This window comes from Budorcas taxicolor, chromosome 17 (genome assembly GCF_023091745.1).
Source record: "Budorcas taxicolor isolate Tak-1 chromosome 17, Takin1.1, whole genome shotgun sequence".
Classification (NCBI taxonomy): Eukaryota; Metazoa; Chordata; class Mammalia; order Artiodactyla; family Bovidae; genus Budorcas; species Budorcas taxicolor.
This window is the reverse complement of record NC_068926.1, coordinates 13,228,848-13,248,798: the sequence shown is the minus strand read 5'-3', so window position 1 is coordinate 13,248,798 and position 19,951 is coordinate 13,228,848. Positions and strand designations below refer to the sequence as shown.

The 19,951-nt window shown below is 40.6% G+C and overlaps 1 protein-coding gene across 3 annotated transcripts in view; it reads left to right on the top strand.

Moving 5' to 3' along the window:
- Positions 1 to 11,401, top strand: part of SMAD1 (SMAD family member 1) — an 80,060-nt gene extending 68,659 nt beyond the window's left edge. For all 3 annotated transcript variants that reach the window (XM_052654444.1, XM_052654442.1, XM_052654443.1), the window contains exons 5-7: positions 368 to 589; positions 6,335 to 6,591; positions 10,637 to 11,401. In XM_052654444.1, coding sequence (XP_052510404.1) covers positions 368 to 589; positions 6,335 to 6,591; positions 10,637 to 10,780 — 623 coding nt within the window. In that variant the 3' untranslated portion in view covers positions 10,781 to 11,401. The remainder of the gene's footprint in view (positions 1 to 367; positions 590 to 6,334; positions 6,592 to 10,636) is intronic.
- The last annotated feature ends 8,550 nt before the right edge of the window (positions 11,402 to 19,951 follow it).

The window sequence follows — 19,951 nt, the reverse complement described above, 5'->3', positions numbered from 1 at the left end:
TTTTCGCTTGCCCCTTGTTGCCTTTCTTTAGATGGTGAGCCAGGGTCAGTGGTGGGGTCATTTCCATTTTGGCAAATTATAGAGCCAGCGTGTCCTGGGAGTGCCCAGCACATACTGCTGGCGTGCTTAGCAGTTGTCTTGTTGATCCGATGGCCATCAGAGGAAACTGTCTTCCAATGGAAGGTGAATGCCCCACTTAGCAAGGAGCCGCCGCTTCCGAGATCAGAGGTAAACTCTGTACCTGATAATAGCGATGGCGTGTCACATCTTCATTCCACAACCCTGAGCCAACTTTACGCCACAGTTTCAGTTTTCGAATGCCCGGGGCACTCCCCCGTGGTTGACTCTAAGCTTTCCTTTCTTGCAGATGTACAGGCGGTTGCTTATGAGGAGCCGAAACACTGGTGCTCTATTGTCTACTATGAGCTCAACAATCGCGTGGGCGAAGCGTTCCATGCCTCTTCCACGAGCGTGTTGGTGGATGGTTTCACCGATCCTTCCAACAACAAGAACCGCTTCTGCCTCGGGCTGCTCTCCAACGTTAACCGGAATTCCACCATCGAAAACACGAGGCGGCATATCGGAAAAGGTGAGCCTTCGCTGGAGCTTCTCTTGAACGTCTGTCTGTTGTGTTCTCCTTCCCCCAGACCTGACCGGCAGTCTTTCCTGGAGCCAACGCCAGATAATAAACACCTGCTGCAGAATCCCAGGGACAGAGGAGCCTGTTGGGCTGCCGTCTATGGGGTCGCACAGAGTCGGACACGACTGACAAGACTAAGCAGCAGCAGCAGCTCCAGTTTGTAAATACTGTTTCAATTTGTGTCGTCAGGAAGTTGTTCATTTCCCAGTCAGTGATTTTTGTGGTCTACTGACTCATAATTGTTATTTAATTAGTTGAAATTGTGATGTGCTATTTGGGGATACTAATCTATCATACGTTTTGCTGCAGAACGAAATAGCTGTTAAAAATTCTTTACAACCTAAAACTAAAAGCAAACGCAAACAGGTAAACGCTAATGTATTTTAAGTGGAATACATTAACTTACTGGAAAAAAACTTCAAAATAACTTATGAATATAGTAGTCATGCGAGAGACCTGGGTTCAGTCCCAGGGTTGGGAAGATCCCCTGGAGTAGGAAATGACAACCCTCTCCAGTATTCTTGCCTGGGAAATCCCATGGACAAAAGAGTCTGGTGAGTTGCAGTCCATGGGGTCGCAGAGAGTCGGACACAACTGAGCGACTAACCTAGTATTTGCATATCCTTGGCCTGGACCAGGTAAGGTAGAGTGCCAACAAACATATCCTGAACTCTTTAGAGTAGTCTTGGTTATTTAGTGGCAGAATGAAGGAAACAGTTACGAAACTTTAAGATGTATTCATATTATAAAATTAAGCAAATGACTGAATGTGTGGATGTTGTGGGGAGCCTGGGTTTTCACTGTGGTATAAGAAGCATACAGGTGTGGAGGAGGGTAAAAAATAAACCCTGTGAAAGTTTTAGTGTGAAGTTATGATTTTGGTGGTGTGTATATGTGTGTGTGCATAACATGTTTGTGGTCTCCTGTATATGCGTGTGAATGAAGGCTTATGTATTGGGTTGGCCAAAAAGTTTGGATTTTTTTCCATGTTACAGACAAAGCCAAACGAACTTTTGGACCAATCCAATAGATGTGTTTCTGTGTGCATATAGTTTCTGATTCATCTATTGGGTTTGATCTGTATGCATATAGTTTTTGATTCATATGCTGAAAGGGTCAAGAGGCAACGATACCCAGCAGCACTAAGCACATACAGTGATCAGATCATCATTTCTTGACACCATGTTGCTAGAGAGGAACCCAGACTTTGGAGAAAGGGCTGACTTCAAGGCTGGAATAGGTGGGCACAAGATGAGCGTAGAATGTTTTGTTATGGCTGAAAGTAAAGAAATATGTACGCACGATGGAGGCATGTCACAGGAGCCAACTTGGAGTGATTTCCACTGCCAGCTTGGATAATTGAAACGCTGAAATAATAAAATACAGTGATGAGTTTTCGTAAGTCCATACCAATAATAGATAAGTAAATGAATGGCGAAGGCTGATGGCTATATATAGTGTGAGTTGGTGGAAAGTTTCCATTTTGCAACCCATCAGGCAAGAATCGTCAATGGATGCTAAGTATAGAGAAAATTTTTTAATGAGAATCAGGGTATTTGTATGATTTTTAAGTGTCTCCTCACAGACTGCCTATTACTTACAAGGGAGAGTAAAAATCAGTTATTGTATCCTGGAGAAGTTGGAGAACAACTTGACTAGGCTATCAGAATTACCACCACCAGTGAGAGACCGGCGGCTATCATATGCCTGCAGCTGTGGTACCTTGATGAGGAGGTAACATCACCTACAGAGAATCCCAGTTGAGAATGCAAATCTGAATCTAATCACAGGGTACCTTCAGACAAACCACAGATGAGGAACATTCTATTAAAAAGGGTGAGGAGGGACTGTATTCTTCCAAAATATCAATGTCAAAAGACAAAAATGTGAAAATATTCCAAATTAAAAGAGGCTAATGAGATACCACAGCTCTATAGTAATCTGACCGTGGACATGATCCTGTACCGGACAGGGAAAAAAAATACTACAAAGATTATTATTGGGGGTAGCAGACAAAGTTAGAATATGAGTGGTAGAAAGGATAGACATAGTGTATCAATGTTAAGTGCACTGGCGTTGCTAACTGTACTGTGGCCTATAAGAGAAAACTCCTGATTTTAGGAAATACACACTTAAGTATTTAGGGGTAAAGGGCCATTGTGAAATGGTTCAAGAAGAAATTATATATATCTTTTATATTTATAGATCAACAGAGAGAGAGCTATCTGTCCATCTGAGAGTCCTGTGTCAGAATATATGCACATGTGTGTGTGTGTGGAAGAAGAGATGGAGGGCGGTACCCATGGGGAACGTATGGAGTAAATTGTCACAACAGATGAATCTGGATAATGGTTATATGGGTGTTCTTTGTTCTGTTTTTCTTTGTTGTTTGTTCTGTGTCTATAAGTTTAAAATTATTTCCAGGGTAAAAACTTTTTAAATGGCCTCTTGTGAAATGTAAACCAAATTAAAAGGTTATTTAATAGATCTTTAAAAGACATTGGTGATGCAGTTGAACATTTAATCTTGGAAACAAAAATAACTCCTCATAAAGCAGGAATTGATAGATAGTTCCTTAGTATGGTTAAGGCAAAAAAATAAATCTAAACTACACATTTAATGATAGAATGCCAGAACTTAGGTTCATAGCATATAGATATCTTCCTGTGGTCTGTAAACCCCTGAAACTATCTATAAACACAGTTTTGCATACATTTGGGACAGAGGAACATATTTTTCATTACGTTCTAAAGTTGACTGTTACTGCACAGTAGTAAAAAGCCATTGTACTCTGGAACATTGCTAATGACAATTAGGAAGAAAACACGGATTCTGGGAATGCTGCTAAAATTGTTCCAGATGCCTTGACTAGAAGCGCTCAAATGAAGATTTATAAAAAATGGAAATAAGCCAAAATTATCATTATTTGTAGATGATATGATTAACTGATTGATAACATTTTGGGGATCGGCTCTTGAAGTGAAATTAGCAAGCCAAAAATTCTTGATGTATTTTGCCAAATTACTTTCCAGGAAATTTTTATTAATTTTCACTCATACCGGAAACTTAAGAGTGTCTTTCCGTTTTTACTTATTCAAAATTACTTACAATGATTGCGTCTAGTAAAATGATAGGATTGTTTACCTAGAAACTACTAAAGAATCTATTTTTAGAAATTGTATGTCAGTTTTCTTTAATCTGGCAATAACCAGTTAGAAAAATACAATGGAGAGAAAAAAGAACACATTCTCAGTAGCAACAGAATGCATAAATAACCTGAACCAGTGATATATGAGAATTTTATAAAGAAAACCAGATTTAACTGAGAGAGAAAGAAAATTTGAACAGATAAATGGCAGTCGATGTTCCTTAAAGAGAAGACTTACTATGGTGAGAGCATTATAAGGATATTCTGATTTTTCCTAATTTAATTCATAGTTTAAAACAATCCATGTCAGAATCACAGTGTGATGTTTTTTGAAAGTTGGAAGATGTATATCCTGCATATTACCTGGAAGTATGCATTAAAGGGGCTTCCCTGGTGACTCAGATGGTAAAAAATCTGCCTGCAATTTGAGAGACTTGGGTTGGATCCCTGGGTATAAATTAGTGAAAATAGCTAAATTTTTCAATGAAGGAGTAAAGAAAAGAATCTTGAAGTGGGGGTTAATAAAAGATTATGAAGCTACAGTTAAATCAATGTTTAGACAAAGCAGTAGAATAAAATAAATTCAGACTGTACTATATATAAAAGTTTCATGTGTGTTAAATAAAACAAATTGGTAGACTGTTTCAATGGTCCTGTCATAACAAAGTTAGCTTTACAGGGAGGCTAACAGTTCAAATCCTGACCTCATTCCACAAATGCAGGTAGATTAATGAGTTGAATTATTTTATGGCAAGCTATTGAAAAGTTTGAAGAAAATAAACTGATCAGAGAAGCAGAGATTTTCTAAGCATAAAAAAGCAACAGAAAAGTTTACAAGCGATTTGTCTACTTAGAGATTTCAAACTTCTGTGGGTTAAAGAAAAACAATAGCATGAACAAAATCAAAAGACAAAGGACTAGCAGGGAAACAAATAGGAAATAAATCATTTGTATCTTTCCTGTATGTGTAGCTCATAAAAAATATTAAAATACTGGAACTCCAGTGCGATAAATAGGTAAGAAATATGAACGGTAAATCCACAAGAGAAACACAGATGGTGAGGAAGCAGAGGAGCACATATTGAGACTCACGTGCAAATTAAAACAACATTGTTTTCCGGCTATAAATTAGGGGAATTTTGTTGTGTTTTAAACTCAGACTTAGTACTGGCATGGGTGAAATGAGACATCTACTGCTGGAGACATGTAAATTGATACGAGCACTCTGGCAAAGTGAATCAAAAGCCTTCGATTCAATGACTTCACTTTCAGGAGTCTCTCTTAAGGAGATTATCAAGAATTATGTGCCAACATTGATCATGGCCGCCTTATCATAACAGAAAATTAGCATTGACAAAATGGTCCAGTAATGGGAGAATCCTTTAAATAAATTATTGTATTCATTCAGTCATGGAAATGTGTTAAATGTTTGCAAAGAAAGATTGGTGATACCCAAGACCCAAAATTATGTGTATTCATAGTTATTACCTCTGGGCCACTAAAGGAGTGATCATATGTTCAGCTTCTTTATGTTTTGCTTTGCTTTCTAAATTTTCTAAAATGAAAAATCCTCATTTTTATAATCAGGAAAAAGTAAAAAAAACAAACACACACACCCTCAAATTGTTTTCTCTATATCAGACAGAAAAATGGGCTTCTGCTCCAGCGGCTGTTTAATTGTTACAGGAATCTTAGCCATTGTGTATACTTATAAACACAGCACACAGTATTTTGGATGAGACAATAGTTCTAGCACTGACTAAGCCTTGCCAGAGTTACCTGCAGGGTCCATTGTTGAAAGCCGCATGGGATGTGACTCTGTTTGCTGGGTGGCCTGTAATGATACCGGGCTTTGTCAGAGTGGGTTCCCCCCCCCCCCCGCCCCCCGCCTTTTTTTTTTTAAGGATTGGATAAGGTCAGTTTCCTACAGTCCTGGCACTCAAGATCTCCCCGGAAGAAGTTTGGAGCAGATAATAATTCAGCGAGATCATATTCTACACTGAATTGATTTTTTCTGGGCTTTTTCCCCTGGACCTTTCCTTCTTTCTGCTCTCAGCAATACTTCCTCCACCTGTGGTTTTCTAGTTCTTTTAGTCCTCTTGATCCTCCCTTTCCTTACCCTAAAATTTTTTGAACAGCTTAGCTGCAAAATAAATACGAGAGAGCATATGTGATGAATACCGGTAGGATCCCATAATCAAATCCAGCTTTCTTATGCTATATTTTTAAAGTGAGACTGTGCTCTCAATCCATGGCCAAATAGGGCATTAAATGCTTTTCAAAATGAAATTGCTATCCTCTGTTAACTGATTTTTAAGTTAACACACTTTGCCGTGTTATTAAATATTTTCTAGAAATTGTCTAGACATGCATGTTGACATATGGGCTTTGTATTAACTGATACTGTTAACTAAGATTTTATCAGTTGTGCAAGACTGAGGGAATGTTTATCTAATAACCGTGTAAATTTACATTCTGAAGCTACCGCGATGCTCGTCAGCTGTGAGAAGCGGTAATAACCACACTGTGCGCTTGTCTTCCTGCAGGAGTCCATCTTTATTATGTCGGAGGTGAGGTGTATGCCGAATGCCTCAGTGACAGTAGTATTTTTGTGCAAAGTCGGAACTGCAACTACCATCACGGATTTCATCCCACTACTGTTTGCAAGATCCCGAGTGGGTGTAGTTTGAAAATTTTTAATAACCAAGAGTTTGCTCAGTTACTGGCACAGTCTGTGAACCACGGCTTCGAGACGGTCTATGAGCTCACAAAAATGTGCACTATCCGCATGAGCTTTGTGAAGGTAAGTGGTTCTGGTTCCTCTGGTCAGGGTTTAATGCACTTTGGCATTATATGTAAATCTGTATCCTCTTGATATATGTGACACCAACTTATTATCTAGCCATTTTAACCTTTAATAAGAGGTCAGCTATTGGGAAAATATCATTGGAATGTAGGAGTGTTTGTGTTCAATGTTAATAATAGCAGGTTTTTAAAAACTTTTCCTTATTTGAATAGTGCTATTTTATCTATTGCAATATTATTAGAATATGTTATATATATAACATATATACTCTAAGTGCACGGTTGTCTTATGAGACCAATCCTGTAAACACACCCCTCTTTTTTTTAATTCTAGATTTGTTAATATTTTTATGATGATAAACACTTGGTACTTTTGTTTCAACAGTAAGCAAGGGGTTTTTTTTTTTTGTAGAGTCAAAGCATTTTTTGAAAGTAAAGGTTTGCCACACTAGGATTTATTTTTGATTGGTCCAGGATTTTTTTTTTAGTGGTTCCAGCAAAGCTTGTGATTTTGTTATAATTCAAAAGTTTAATAAGGCCCTTGCCTCAGCACTAAGATTGCGCTGTCAGGTTTGAGGAGGGTCAAGGTTACAGACATTGTTCACTAGAAGTGACCTCTTTGCTGCCTCTTCTTCTGCCACTGAGAAGTAAAAATTTTAAGATGCCATCAGAGTATAAAAAAAAGTTCAAATATCCAATTAAATTTATAAGTCCATAGGTGGCTCAGTGGTAAAGAATCCACCTGCAACATAGGAGACGTAGGTTCGGTCCCTGGGTCAGGAAGATCCCCTGGAGAGGGAAATGGCAACCCACCCCAGTGTTCTTGCCTGGAAAATCCCACGGACAGAGGAGCCTGGCAGGCTTCAGTCCACGGAGTCACGAGAGTCAGACACGACTTGGCGACTAAACCACCACCAGCAACAGCTTATTGTGGCTGACTTGTCTCTGAATTCTCAAACGTAGATTTTCCCCCTCTGTTACCCTGAGTAGCAAAACTAATTATATATTTGGGCGAGGCAATCACCTTTCATGTCCTCTCCTCAGAAACTCACTGAACTTGTTGGTAGACCTGTTCTGTGATGAATTTATTACAGAGGATAATTTCGGAACCTTACTTTGTTAATCATCCTTTACATCAAAGATAACTTTCGCTGAAAATCATTTTTTCCCTACTTCTCTGAGTCATGTTAGGAGAGTTTTCACTGTGTTGTCTTAGTGTTTGTTTTCTTGAAACATAATTCTGCAGTTTCTTATAGCCGAGTTTGGTACCTTTCAAGTATTAAAGGAGGTTTTCTACCTTTTAGAGAGGTTTTCCTATATGCTGTATACCTGTGAGACCACAAAGAGCTTTCTCATCCATTATTAATGTGCACGGTTTAATTTTTTTTAAACTTTATTCTTTTTATAAAGATTTTTTTTTTATTGAACCATTTTTAACATCTTTATTGAATTTGTTACGGTATTGCTTCTGTTTTATTTGGTTTTTTGGGTCACGAGGCATGTGGGATCTTGGCTCCCTGACTGGGGATCAAACCCATAGCCCCTGGATTGGAGGGCGAAGTCTTAACCACTGGACCACCAGTTGTAGTTCTTCAGTCACTAAGTTGTGTCCGACACTTTGCAACCCCTTGGACTGCACCTCACCAGGCTTCCCTGTCCTCTTGTGTCCCAGAGTTTGCTCAAACTCATGTCCATTGAGTCGGTGATGCCATCCAGCCATCTCATCCTCTGTCATCCCCTCTCCTCCTGCCTTCAGTCTTTCCCAACATCAGGGACCACCAGGGAAGTCCCTGATTTTTGACTTAGCATTTTGACTAAAGTGAATTTTAAAATTAGGACGGTGACTTGCCAGCATTGTTTGTGTTTATTGTTTTTATTGATAGGGAGGAAATATAATAAATAAAACATGAAGATCCATGTTCTTATTCTGTCATGTGATTAAGGCCCAGAGATTCCTTCCTGATCCCCTTGGTCATTATCTTTAAAATGGGTGGCTGTAGTTAGGGAACTGGGGTCCCTTATTATTATCAAAGGACCACTCTAGGAGAATTTATGACTGTAATGCTCCAACTGGCTTTCTTCTCAAACTTATCTCTTATTGATTACCCAATCAATTTTAATGATTTTACTTTTACAGGTTTTTAATTATTTACTTTTACATAAGTGAAAACCACCTTTACACTAGTAAAAAGTGTTTATAATCAAAGATATGCATTAAAAATAGATTAGCATTTCATTCATTCAGCAAACATTTTTTAGCACCATTCCAAAATAGCAATACAAAGATGATAAAACACCTAAAGTCTCTAGCTTCAAGATTCTGATGGCTCAGCCTATGTTTAATTATAATATAAATTGATAAGTACTGGAGTGAAGGGTTATACAAGCTATAAAGGACAAGGCTGAGAAGCTAGATTTGGAGAGTTAAACATTTTAACCTCTTGCTGACATGATAAAGGGCAGCTACTCACTACATGAGCCACAAAAAATGTGATCACTGTACAGCCTTGTTCTTTATTAGCATAAGCACTACATACTCTTCCCTCAGCATCTTAGAGAAAGGATAGAAAACATTCTAATAATATTAATAGCTGATTTTGTACTACTTAGTGAAAAGATCAATTTTGGACTTTAAACATGTATTTTATAAATTATTTGCACAGTAGACTCCCCATATGTGAAAATTCTAAGTCATTTCGGCTCAACAAGCATCTCAACAAGCATCTTCTGCTTTGTGCCCATCACTCTGCTAGATGTTTGAGAAAAAAAAATAAGTGAGATCTGGTCTCTACCTTCAAAGAACTTACTGTCTAGTGCAGGAACATGCACTTAAACAAACCTTTCCACTAAAGTTAGCAGCTTGTTGATATATTTACAGATGTGTGGATGTTTATACCTATGCGGTTCATATATTTCAGGTTTCTTCTGAAAGTTCTGATATTCAGATACATTACTTGAAATTCCTGAGATAGATAAAGAGAACCCAGCCTTCTCTGACATCTCTCAGGAAACAAGGGTTTATCAGTATCTCATATGCCTTCATCCACCACACCTGTAAGGATTTGATGTTTGCAATAGCAAAATTATTTTTCTCTTTTTCATAGAGACTTCTTCTGTCAACTGTCATGTCCTAATTCAGTAATCCTGAAGGTCTCTGGCAAGCTACCCTCTTTTACAAATGATCCAAGTCACTGGTTAGGTGTTCCTAATAGATTTTTGGATACTTACGTGGTCCTTCCAGATTTGCTTAGAGATCAAAAGGTCAGGAGCTCTGTGTTAGCAAGGGAACTGTCAGTGGCTGAATAGGGAGAAACAGAATGTCAGTTTGTCTTACATACCTTTTTTTTCTTATTTTCTTGATGATAAGATAAGAGTTTAACAATACCTGTCATCATAGTATGGGTAACATAATGGACAGTGAAAATGAAAGTTACAAAGTGGCTATTGCAACAGCCTTATAATGTAGTTTGGGCTTCTGTGGTGGCTCAGACCGTAGAGAATCTGTCTGCAGTGCAAGAGCCATGGGGTCAGTCCCCTGCTTGGAAAGATTCCCTGGAGAAGGGAATGGCAATCCGCTCCAGTATTCTTACCTGGAGAATTCCATGGACAGAAGTGCCTGGCGGACTGCAATCCTTGGGATCACAAAGAGTCGGACACTTAATAATGTAGTTTAAAATTTTCATTCCCTGAGACTTATTCTCTTTATTTTATTTCATTTTTTTAAATTTTTTTGGCCATACTGCATAACATGCGGGATCATAAGTTCCCTAGCCAGGGATCCAGCCTGAGCCCCCTGCAGTGGAAATACGGAGTGTTACCCACTGGACCACCAGGGAGGTCCCCTAAGACCAGTACTTCTTAATCTGGAATCCACATATGGTCTTTGGGGAGCTATGAAATTGTCTGCCAAATCATGCATACACATTTGTGTTGTGAAGAGAACCGTATCTTTAATGGGAGCGTCTGGTTGTGTGAGCTGTTTTTACTCCGTAAGTTGAACCCCTGAGTCAAGCAGGTTAAATGACTCCCACTCTTGTTTCCAGGGCTGGGGAGCAGAATACCACCGCCAGGATGTTACCAGCACCCCCTGCTGGATCGAGATCCATCTGCACGGCCCCCTCCAGTGGCTGGATAAAGTCCTTACCCAGATGGGCTCACCTCATAACCCTATTTCATCTGTGTCTTAAACGCCTCAGGCTTCTGCCTCTGGAACACTATTGAGCCTTGCATGTACTTGAAGGATGGATGAGTCAGACAACCATCTGAACTGACAAAGGAGCCTTGACAATACTTGACCTCTGTGACCAACTGTCGGATTCAGAAATTGAAAAACCGGGGTAACATACTGTTGATATCAAGAACCTGTTTCGTTTACATTGTAACATTGGATTGTAAAATCAACTAAAATGCATACTTTTTAGCAGGACTTTGTGTATAGTTAAAGGAGAGAAGGCCAAGCCAGGGACAAATCACCTATTGGAAAAACGATCCTAAGAGAGTCTTTTGTGTTTGGCATTTTAAGGTCATCGTTTGGCAGAAGTTAAGCATTAATAGTCTTTCTGATGTGTGTTTTTATCAGGTTTAGAGCCTGCGTGGAGTATTCTCTTCGTGGGTTTTCATAATATTTTAAAACTATTCGTTTAGTAAAGGGTTTTGTTTGTTTTTTAAGTAAAGGTTAATCTTGGTGATATACATAGTAATCTTTCTAAAATTGTATGCTGACCACAATGCTGTCAGAATAATGTTAGACATACGCTCTTTGCTAAATATATATGTACAGAATATTTGAAAGTTAAGAATTGATTAGACTAGTGGGTTTAGGAGTATTGAAGGGGGTGGGGGGAGAGGGAAATGACAAATGTAGAATATACTGTAAAAATTCAGTTTGTTGCTTTAAAGAAACAAACTAATGTCTGAATTTTGCTGTGTTTCAATTTTTTAGAGATTTTATCCTTTCTTTTTTTTTTTTTTGCATCTTCTATCTCATCCTCTCCAAAAATAAAAAGTTATGCAGCTGGTTAATTCATATAACTGTGAGAGCAAATGAATAATTCCTTCTGTTCTGAAATTGACTGCCTGTGTATTTCAGTACCACAGTTGAATGGAGTTGCTTGAATTTAATAAGGAGTTTTTATGGAGTTTACAATACAGAAATAGGCTTTAATTTTCAAGTGAATTATTTGCCAAACCTAGTGACTCTGTTAAATATTTGGAGGATTTAAAGAACATCTCTGTTTAAACCAATTTCAAACTTAAAAAAAAATTTTTTTGTACTATGTTTGGTTTTATTTTTCTTCTGCTAGTCTTTTATATTCACTTACACTCTCATACACTGAGTACTTTTATTCCAAAACTAGTGGGTTTTCTCTACTGGAAATTTTAAATAAACATGTCATTATTGCTTACTTTGATCAAAAGTTTGTTTCCTTTCTTCACATGTAACATGTTAGGATTCATAAAATTCACTGCTCTCTTGAGAGATTTTTCTCAAATATTCTTTGCCAAACATAACTAAATGACTAAAAAACTAAATTGCAGAGGCAGGGAGACTTAATCATGAAAAGAGCAGTGCGTGTCTGCTCAGTCACTAAATCAGGTCTGACTCTCTGCAACCCCAGGGACTACAGAGGATCCCACCATGCTCCTCCGTCCATGGGATCCTCCAGGCGAGAACACTGGAGTGGGTTGCCATCTCCTCCTCCAGGGGATCTTCCCAATCCAGGAATGGAACCCCAGTCTCCCGGGTCTCCTGTGTTGTCAGGCAGAATCTTAACCATTGCGCCACTTCAGTTCAGTTCAGTTCAGTTCAGTTCAGTCACTTAGTCGTGTCCGACTCTTTGAGACCCCATGAATTGCAGCATGCCAGGCCTCCCTGTCCATCGCCAACTCCCAGAGCTCATTCAGAGTCGCGTCCATCGAGTCAGTGATGCCATCCAGCCATCTCATCCTCGGTCGTCCCCTTCTCCTCCTGCCCCCAATCCCTCCCAGCATCAAAGTCTTCTCCAATGAGTCAACTCTTCGCATGAGGTGGCCAGAGTACTGGAGTTTCAGCTTTAGCATCATTCCTTCCAAAGAAATCCCCGGGTTGATCTCCTTAAGAATGGACTGGTTGGATCTCCTTGCTGTCCAAGGGACTGTCAAGAGTCTTCTCCAACACCACAGTTCAAAAGCATCAATTCTTCGGTGCTCAGCCTTCTTCACAGTCCAACTCTCACATCCATACGTGACTACTGGAAAAACCATAGCCTTGACTAGACGGACCTTAGTCGGCAAAGTAATGTCTCTGCTTTTGAATATGCTATCTAGGTTGGTCATCACTTTTCTTCTAAGGAGTAAGCATCTTTTAATTTCATGGCTGCAATCACCATCTGCAGTGATTTTGGAGCCCCAAAAAAGAAAGTCTGACACTATTTCCACTGTTTTCCCATCTATTTCCCATGGAGTGATGGGACCAGATGCCAAGATCTTCGTTTTCTGAATGTTGAGCTTTAAGCCAACTTTTTCGCTCTCCTTTTTCCCTTTCATCAAGAGGCTTTTTAGTTCCTCTTCACTTTCTGCCATAAGGGTAGTGTCATTTGCATATCTGAAGTTATTGATATTTCTCCTGGCAATCTTGATTCTAGCTAGTGTTTCTTCCAGTCCAGCGTTTCTCATGATGTACTCTGCATAGAAGTTAAATAATCAGGGTGACAAGATACAGCCTTGACATACTCCTTTTCCTATTTGGAACCAGTCTGTTGTTCCATGTCCAGTTCTAACTGTTGCTTCCTGGCCTGCATACAGATTTCTCAAGAGGCAGGTCAGGTATTCCCATCTCTTTCAGAATTTTCCACAGTTTATTGTGATCCACACAGTCAAAGGCTTTGGCATAGTTAATAAAGCAGAAATAGATGTTTGTCTGAAACTCTCTTGCTTTTTCCATGATCCAGCGGATGTTGGCAATTTGATCTCCAGTTCCTCTGCCTTTTCTAAAACCAGCTTGAACATCAGGAAGTTCATGGTTCACGTATTGCTGAAGCCTGGCTTGGAGAATTTTGAGCATTACTTTACGCGCGTGTGAGATGAGTGCAGTTGTGCGGTAGTTGGAGCATTCTTTGGCATTGCTTTTCTTTGGGATTGGAATGAAAACTGACCTTTTCCAGTCCTGTGGCCACTGCTGAGTTTTCCAAATTTGCTGGCATATTGAGTGCAGCACTTTCACAGCATCATCTTTCAGGATTTGAAACAGCTCCACTGGAATTCCATCACCTCCACTAGCTTTGTTCGTAGTGATGCTTTCTAAGGCCCTTTCTTGACTTCACTTTCCAGGATGTCTGGCTCTAGATGAGTGATCACACCATCATGATTATCCGGGTCGTGAAGATCCTTTTTGTACAGTTCTTCTGTGTATTCTTGCCACCTCTTCTTAATATCTTCTACTTCTGTTAGGTCCATACCATTTCTGTCCTTTATCGAGCCCATCTTTGCATGAAATGTTCCCTTGGTATCTCTGGTTTTCTTGAAGAGATCTGTATTCTTTCCCATTCTGTTGTTTTCCTCTATTTCTTTGCATTGATCGCTGAAGAAGGCTTTCTTATCTCTTCTTGCTATTCTTTGGAACTCTGCATTCAGATGCTTATATCTTTCCTTTTCTCCTTTGCTTTTTGCTTCTCTTCTTTTCACAGCTATTTGTCAGGCCTCCCCAGACAGCCATTTTGCTTTTTTGCATTTCTTTTCCATGGGGATGGTCTTGATCCCTGTCTCCTGTACAATGTCATGAACCTCATTCCATAGTTCATTAGACACTCTGTCTATCAGATCTAGGCCCTTAAATCTATTTCTCACTTCCACTGTATAATCATAAGGGATTTGATTGAGGTCATACCTGAATGGTCTATGGTTTTCCCTGTTTTCTTCAATTTCAGTCTGAATTTGGTAATAAGGAGTTCATGATCTGAGCCACAGTCAGCTCCTGGTCTTGTTTTTGCTGACTGTATAGGGCGTCTCCATATTTGGCTGCAAAGAATATAATCAATCTGATTTCGGTGTTGACCATCTGGTGATGTCCATGTGTAGAGTCTTCTCTTGTGTTGTTGGAAGAGGGTGTTTGCATTCTCTTGGCAAAACTCTTTTAGCCTTTGCCCTGCTTCATTCTGCATTCCAAGGCCAAATTTGCCTGTTACTCCAGGTGTTTCTTGACTTCCTACTTTTGCATTCCAGTCCCCTAGAATGGAAAGGACATCTCTTTTGGGTGTTAGTTCTAAAAGGTCTTGTAGGTCTTCATACAACCGTTCAGCTTCTTCAGCGTTACTGGTTGGGGCACAGACTTGGATAACTGTGATATTGAATGGTTTGCCTTGGAAACGAACAGAGATCATTCTGTCATTTTTGAAATTGCATCCAGGTACTGCATTTCGGACTCTTCTGTTGACCATGATGGCTACTCCATTTCTTCTAAAGGATTCTTGCCCGCAGTAGTAGATATAATGGTCATCTGAGTTAAATTCACCCATTCCAGTCCATTTTAGTTCACTGATTCCTAGAATGTTGATGTTCACTCTTGCCATCTCCTGTTTGACCACTTCCAATTTGCCTTGATTCATGGACCTGACATTCCAGGTTCCTATGCAATATTGCTCTTTACAGCATCGGACCTTGCTTCTATCACCAGTCACATCCACAGCTGGGTATTGTTTTTGCTTTGGCTCCAACCCTTCATTCTTTCTGGAGTTATTTCTCCACTGATCTCCAGTAGCATATTGGGCACCTACTGACCTGGGGAGTACTTCTTTCAGTATCCTATCATTTTGCCTTTTCATGCTGTTCCTGGGGTTCTCAAGGCAAGAATACTGAAGTGGTTTGCCATTCCCTTCTCCAGTGGACCACAATCTGTCACCACTTGGGAAGCCCAAAAGGAGCAGAGTCACTGTAAATCAGAAAAGAAAGGATATAAAGGAATTTCAAATGTGAAGAGAAAAACAGACTTGCTCAACTTTTTATGTGAGGAATTTCAGCAGCAGCTGCTATTGGTGGGTACTTCTCAGTCAACCAGAAGTCCCAGTTACTAAATTTCAGATGAGGATGCAAGGGTGACTATGAAAGGGTGTGTGGGACACTGGAGGAGGAAGGAAAACTGAAACTGCAACTGGACGGAATGATTGCCTCTGCCATCCCCTGGGGACTGGGCTGATCCCGTTCTCTTTCTCAGCCCCACCCCACTCCCAACGCTGAGCTGTGAAGGACACAAATTTGGGGAGACTCAGGTTCTTTCCTGGCCAAACAGATCCCACTGCTTCTCCTGTACATTTTTATACCTCTTCCCCCGGGGTATTTATCATCCTCATTTACTCTCCAAACTATGACCAAGCAGAAATTTCCTCTGCATCTTGCTGTCTCCAAACACATCATGGTGTAAGTGTAGAGAGTCGGATGGCAGACCTCCGTCATAACACACATTGATACGTGCTTTGCTGGGTTGTTTCGTTGCTGTGAACCTCCGTGCCCTTATCTGTAAAATGGAGATAATGTTGTGTCCTCGCTGCAAAGGTGAGGAGAGGATCTTTTGGAAGAAAAATACGTGTGAATGTACCTTGCAAACATAGCTGCTGTGCAAGTATGTGGTCAGTGTTTGCTTGCATCCTCTCCGTACTCTCTTTCCCCCCTTACCTACTAAGTCATTCCTGGCCCAGGTGATCTGGGTACCCAGGGGTGATTGGTATGCATTTGTGCTAAGTCCCTTCAGCAATGTCTAACTCTTTGCCACCCTATGAACTATAGCCCGCCAGGCTCCTCTGTCCATGGATTCTCCAGACAAGAATATGGGAGTGGGTTCCCTCCTCCAGGGGATCTTCCCGACCCAGGGACTGAACCCGCATCTCTTACATTTTCTGCACTGGCAGGCGGGCTCTTGACCACTAGCGCCACTTGGGAAGCCCATGGTGATGAGTGAGCTATAATAAAGAGAAACTTCTCTGGTGGTCCACTGGCTAAGAATCCACCTTGCAATGCAGGGGACGTGGGTTCGATCCTTGTTTGGGGAGCTAAGATCTTCCTTGGTTGGGGAGCTAAGATCCTATATGCCGTGGAGCAACGAAGCCTGCAAGCCACCACTAGAGACTGTGTACGCTGCAAGGAGAGATCCTGCATGATGCAACTAAGACCTGACAGCCAAGTACATAATTAAGAAATGAAAAATGAACAAAGCTATCAGGCTTCAGCAATGAAGTGTAAGTGGACATTGTCTAAGAATAAAGCGTTCAGGTCAGGGTTTCTCACCTTGTTCTTATTGGACAGCTATTTTTCACTTTCCTATGTTCCTGGGGCTGCCTATTGGGACAGTTTTGCAAGTGTGTCACTACACAAGCAGCCAGCTTGGAAATCTACCAGGTGAAACTCCCAGGTGTTCCAGGGCCCTAGGAGTTGGCAGTATGGAGCCTCTATCAGCCCTTCATGCTCAACTGCGACTATTTGTAGTTTTAGACAAATCCTGGGACTATTTTCATCAGCCATGTGTGTGCTGAGTCATTTCAGTAATGTCCAATTCTTTGTGACCCTATGGACTGTTGCCCACCAGGCTTCTCTTTGTCCCTGGGATTCTCCAGGCAAGACTCCTGGACTGGGTTGCCGTTTCTTCCTCCAAGGGTCCTCCTGACCCAGGGACCGAACCCATGTGTCTTTACCACTCCTGCCACCTGAGAAAGCCTGTCATCAGCCACGGAGGCTTTTAAGTCTCCTGGAAGATTTTCATTAAAGGAATAAAAAAGTCAAGCAACCGTTTGTGTGGATTACTAGAAAAAAATGTAAACTAGTTCAAACAAAAAATAACTAATGTTAAGTATTTCATGGTAGCCGTGTTTTCTGCCCCTAAGAAACCACTAGCTGGGATGATTAGAGGTGGAGGATCCTGGAGCCACTTCCTCACCCCACTACTTCACAGATTGGAATTCCAGCAAATTCTGAACTTCTCTGCCCTTGTTTTCTCATCTGCAAAAATAGAGGCAATAAAGTCTTATCTCACAGGGTTATTGGGGCGATTTAGTCAACCTCTCATGAGTATTAGTACTACTGGTTAAATCTGGCTCAGAAGACAATCTGAAAGGAATTCAGTTCAACAAACATTTGATGAAGACCTACTTACCATTAAGCCATTTAATAAGGACAGTGGAAAATTCTGAATTTAAGGACTTTAGAGCCCAGCAAGGGAAATGGGAAGAGAAAAAACTAGCAGTTCATGAGTATCTGCTGAGCCAGGTTCTGTGTCTAGAGTTCCCACACAATGTCTTCCATCCTCACAAGAACATGTGATTTACTGTGTCCTTGACTCCCTAACTTTAAAAAATAAATAAATAAATGAAGAAACTAGTTCAGATGTGAAATAACTTGTCCAAAGTCACCTAGCTAGGTATCGTTGTTGTTGTTCAGTTGCTAAGTTGTGTCTGACTCTGTGACCCCATGGACTGCAGCACGCCAGCCTTCTCTATCCTTCACTGTCTCCTGGAGTTGGCTCAAACTCATGTCCTATGTCGATGATGCCACACAGTCATCTTATCCTCTGTCACCCCCTTCTCCTCCTGCCCTCAATCTTTTCCAACATCAGGATCTTTTCCAATGAATTGATTCTTTGCATCAAGCGGTCGAAGTATTGGAGCTTCAGCTTCAGCATCAGTCCTAGCTAGGTAGCACAGATTTTTAAAATCTAGTTTCATTCCGGTCTAATTTTAAAATCTAGAGTTTGTTTTATTATATTCTGACTCTTGTCACTTTGCGACATGTAAACTTACTATAAAATAAGGCAAAATGAAAAGCACAGGGAAGCACAAAGAAAATTTTAAAAAAAGAGTTCAGACTTGGCTAAGTGGAGATCAATGAAGGTTTTACAGAAAAAGTTGTGTTTAAGGTTGAACCCAGAAGGCTGGAAGCATTTTGAAATTTTGAGGCAAGAGAACAGTCAGAGTAAAAGTCTGTATGATAGCTACCTGGTGTTTGAAACACACCAGCATCTGTCTACCAATTTCTAAGACCAGCCTCCAACCCACAGGGTTATTGTGGGGTTTTCCATACAGTATAACGTGATATTCCTTCTGGTTACTATCACATGGTCCAGGTGGGGTCCTGTTCAGAGACTGGACGTAGGAAAGTGCCTGGCTGAAGCTGTGGTAAATCTTAGCGGAGTGGCCTGATGCCATCTCTTGTGCTATCTGAGCTGGAGATGAAAAATGAGAGAAACAGGGTTCTCAGAGAATCTGGGTTTCCAGGTCTAGGATTTCCCAAGTGCTGCCACAGCCCTCTTCTTGGCTCTCCGGGGACACACCAGAATCTGTGGAGAATCCCCTCTTCTGCTTCATGTACTTTGATTTAGATTTTTGTTACCTGCCGATGAATGTGATTTAAGCAATTATTTGACTTTTTGAAGTTAGGTCATTTTTATAAGTAATTTTGAAAGTGAAAGTTACTCAGTCATGTCCGACTCTTTGCAACCCCGTGGACTATAGTCCAGGCCAAAATACTGGAGTGGGTAGCCTTTCCCTTCTCCAGGGGATCTTACCAATCCAGGGATCAAACCCAGGTCTTCCACATTGCAGGTGGATTCTTTACCAGCTGCGCCACCAGGGAAGCCCAGGAACACTGGAGTGGGTAGCCTATCCCTTGTCCAGGGGATCTTCCCAACCCAGGAATCGAACCAGGGCCTCCTGCATTGCAGGTGGATTCTTTACCAACTGAGCTGTCAGGGAAGCAAGGGTTCGTACAGGTGACTTTAAATTCTTATTTACTCAAGATTTTAAAAGTCCAACAAAAAGAAGAAAGTGAAAGTCACCTGTACTAACCCTTGATAAGTACATTAAGTTTATCCTTGAACTAGGTGATTATGATAACTTAGCAAAGAGATATGCAGCAGGTGATGAGAAATTCAGGTCTGAAGGTTGATCTTCATTTTTATAAGTAATTTTGAAAGTGAAAGTTACTCAGTCATGTCCGACTCTTTGCAACCCAGTGGACTATAGTCCAGGCCAAAATACTGGAGTGGGTAACTTGGGAGAAATATCAATAACCTCAGATATGCAGATGACACCACCCTTATGGCAGAAAGTGAAGAGGAGCTAAAAAGCCTCTTGATGAAAGTAAAAGAGGAGAGCGAAAAAGTTGGCTTAAAGCTCAACATTCAGAAAACAAAGATCATGGCATCTGGTCCTATCACTTCATGGCAAATAGATGGGGAAACAGTAGAAACAGTGTCAGACTTTCTTTTTTGGGGCTCCAAAATCACTGCAGATGGTGACTGCAGCCATGAAATTAAAAGATGTTTACTCCTTGAAAGAAAAGTTATGACCAACCTAGACAGTATATTCAAAAGCAGAGACATTACTTTGCCGACTAAGGTC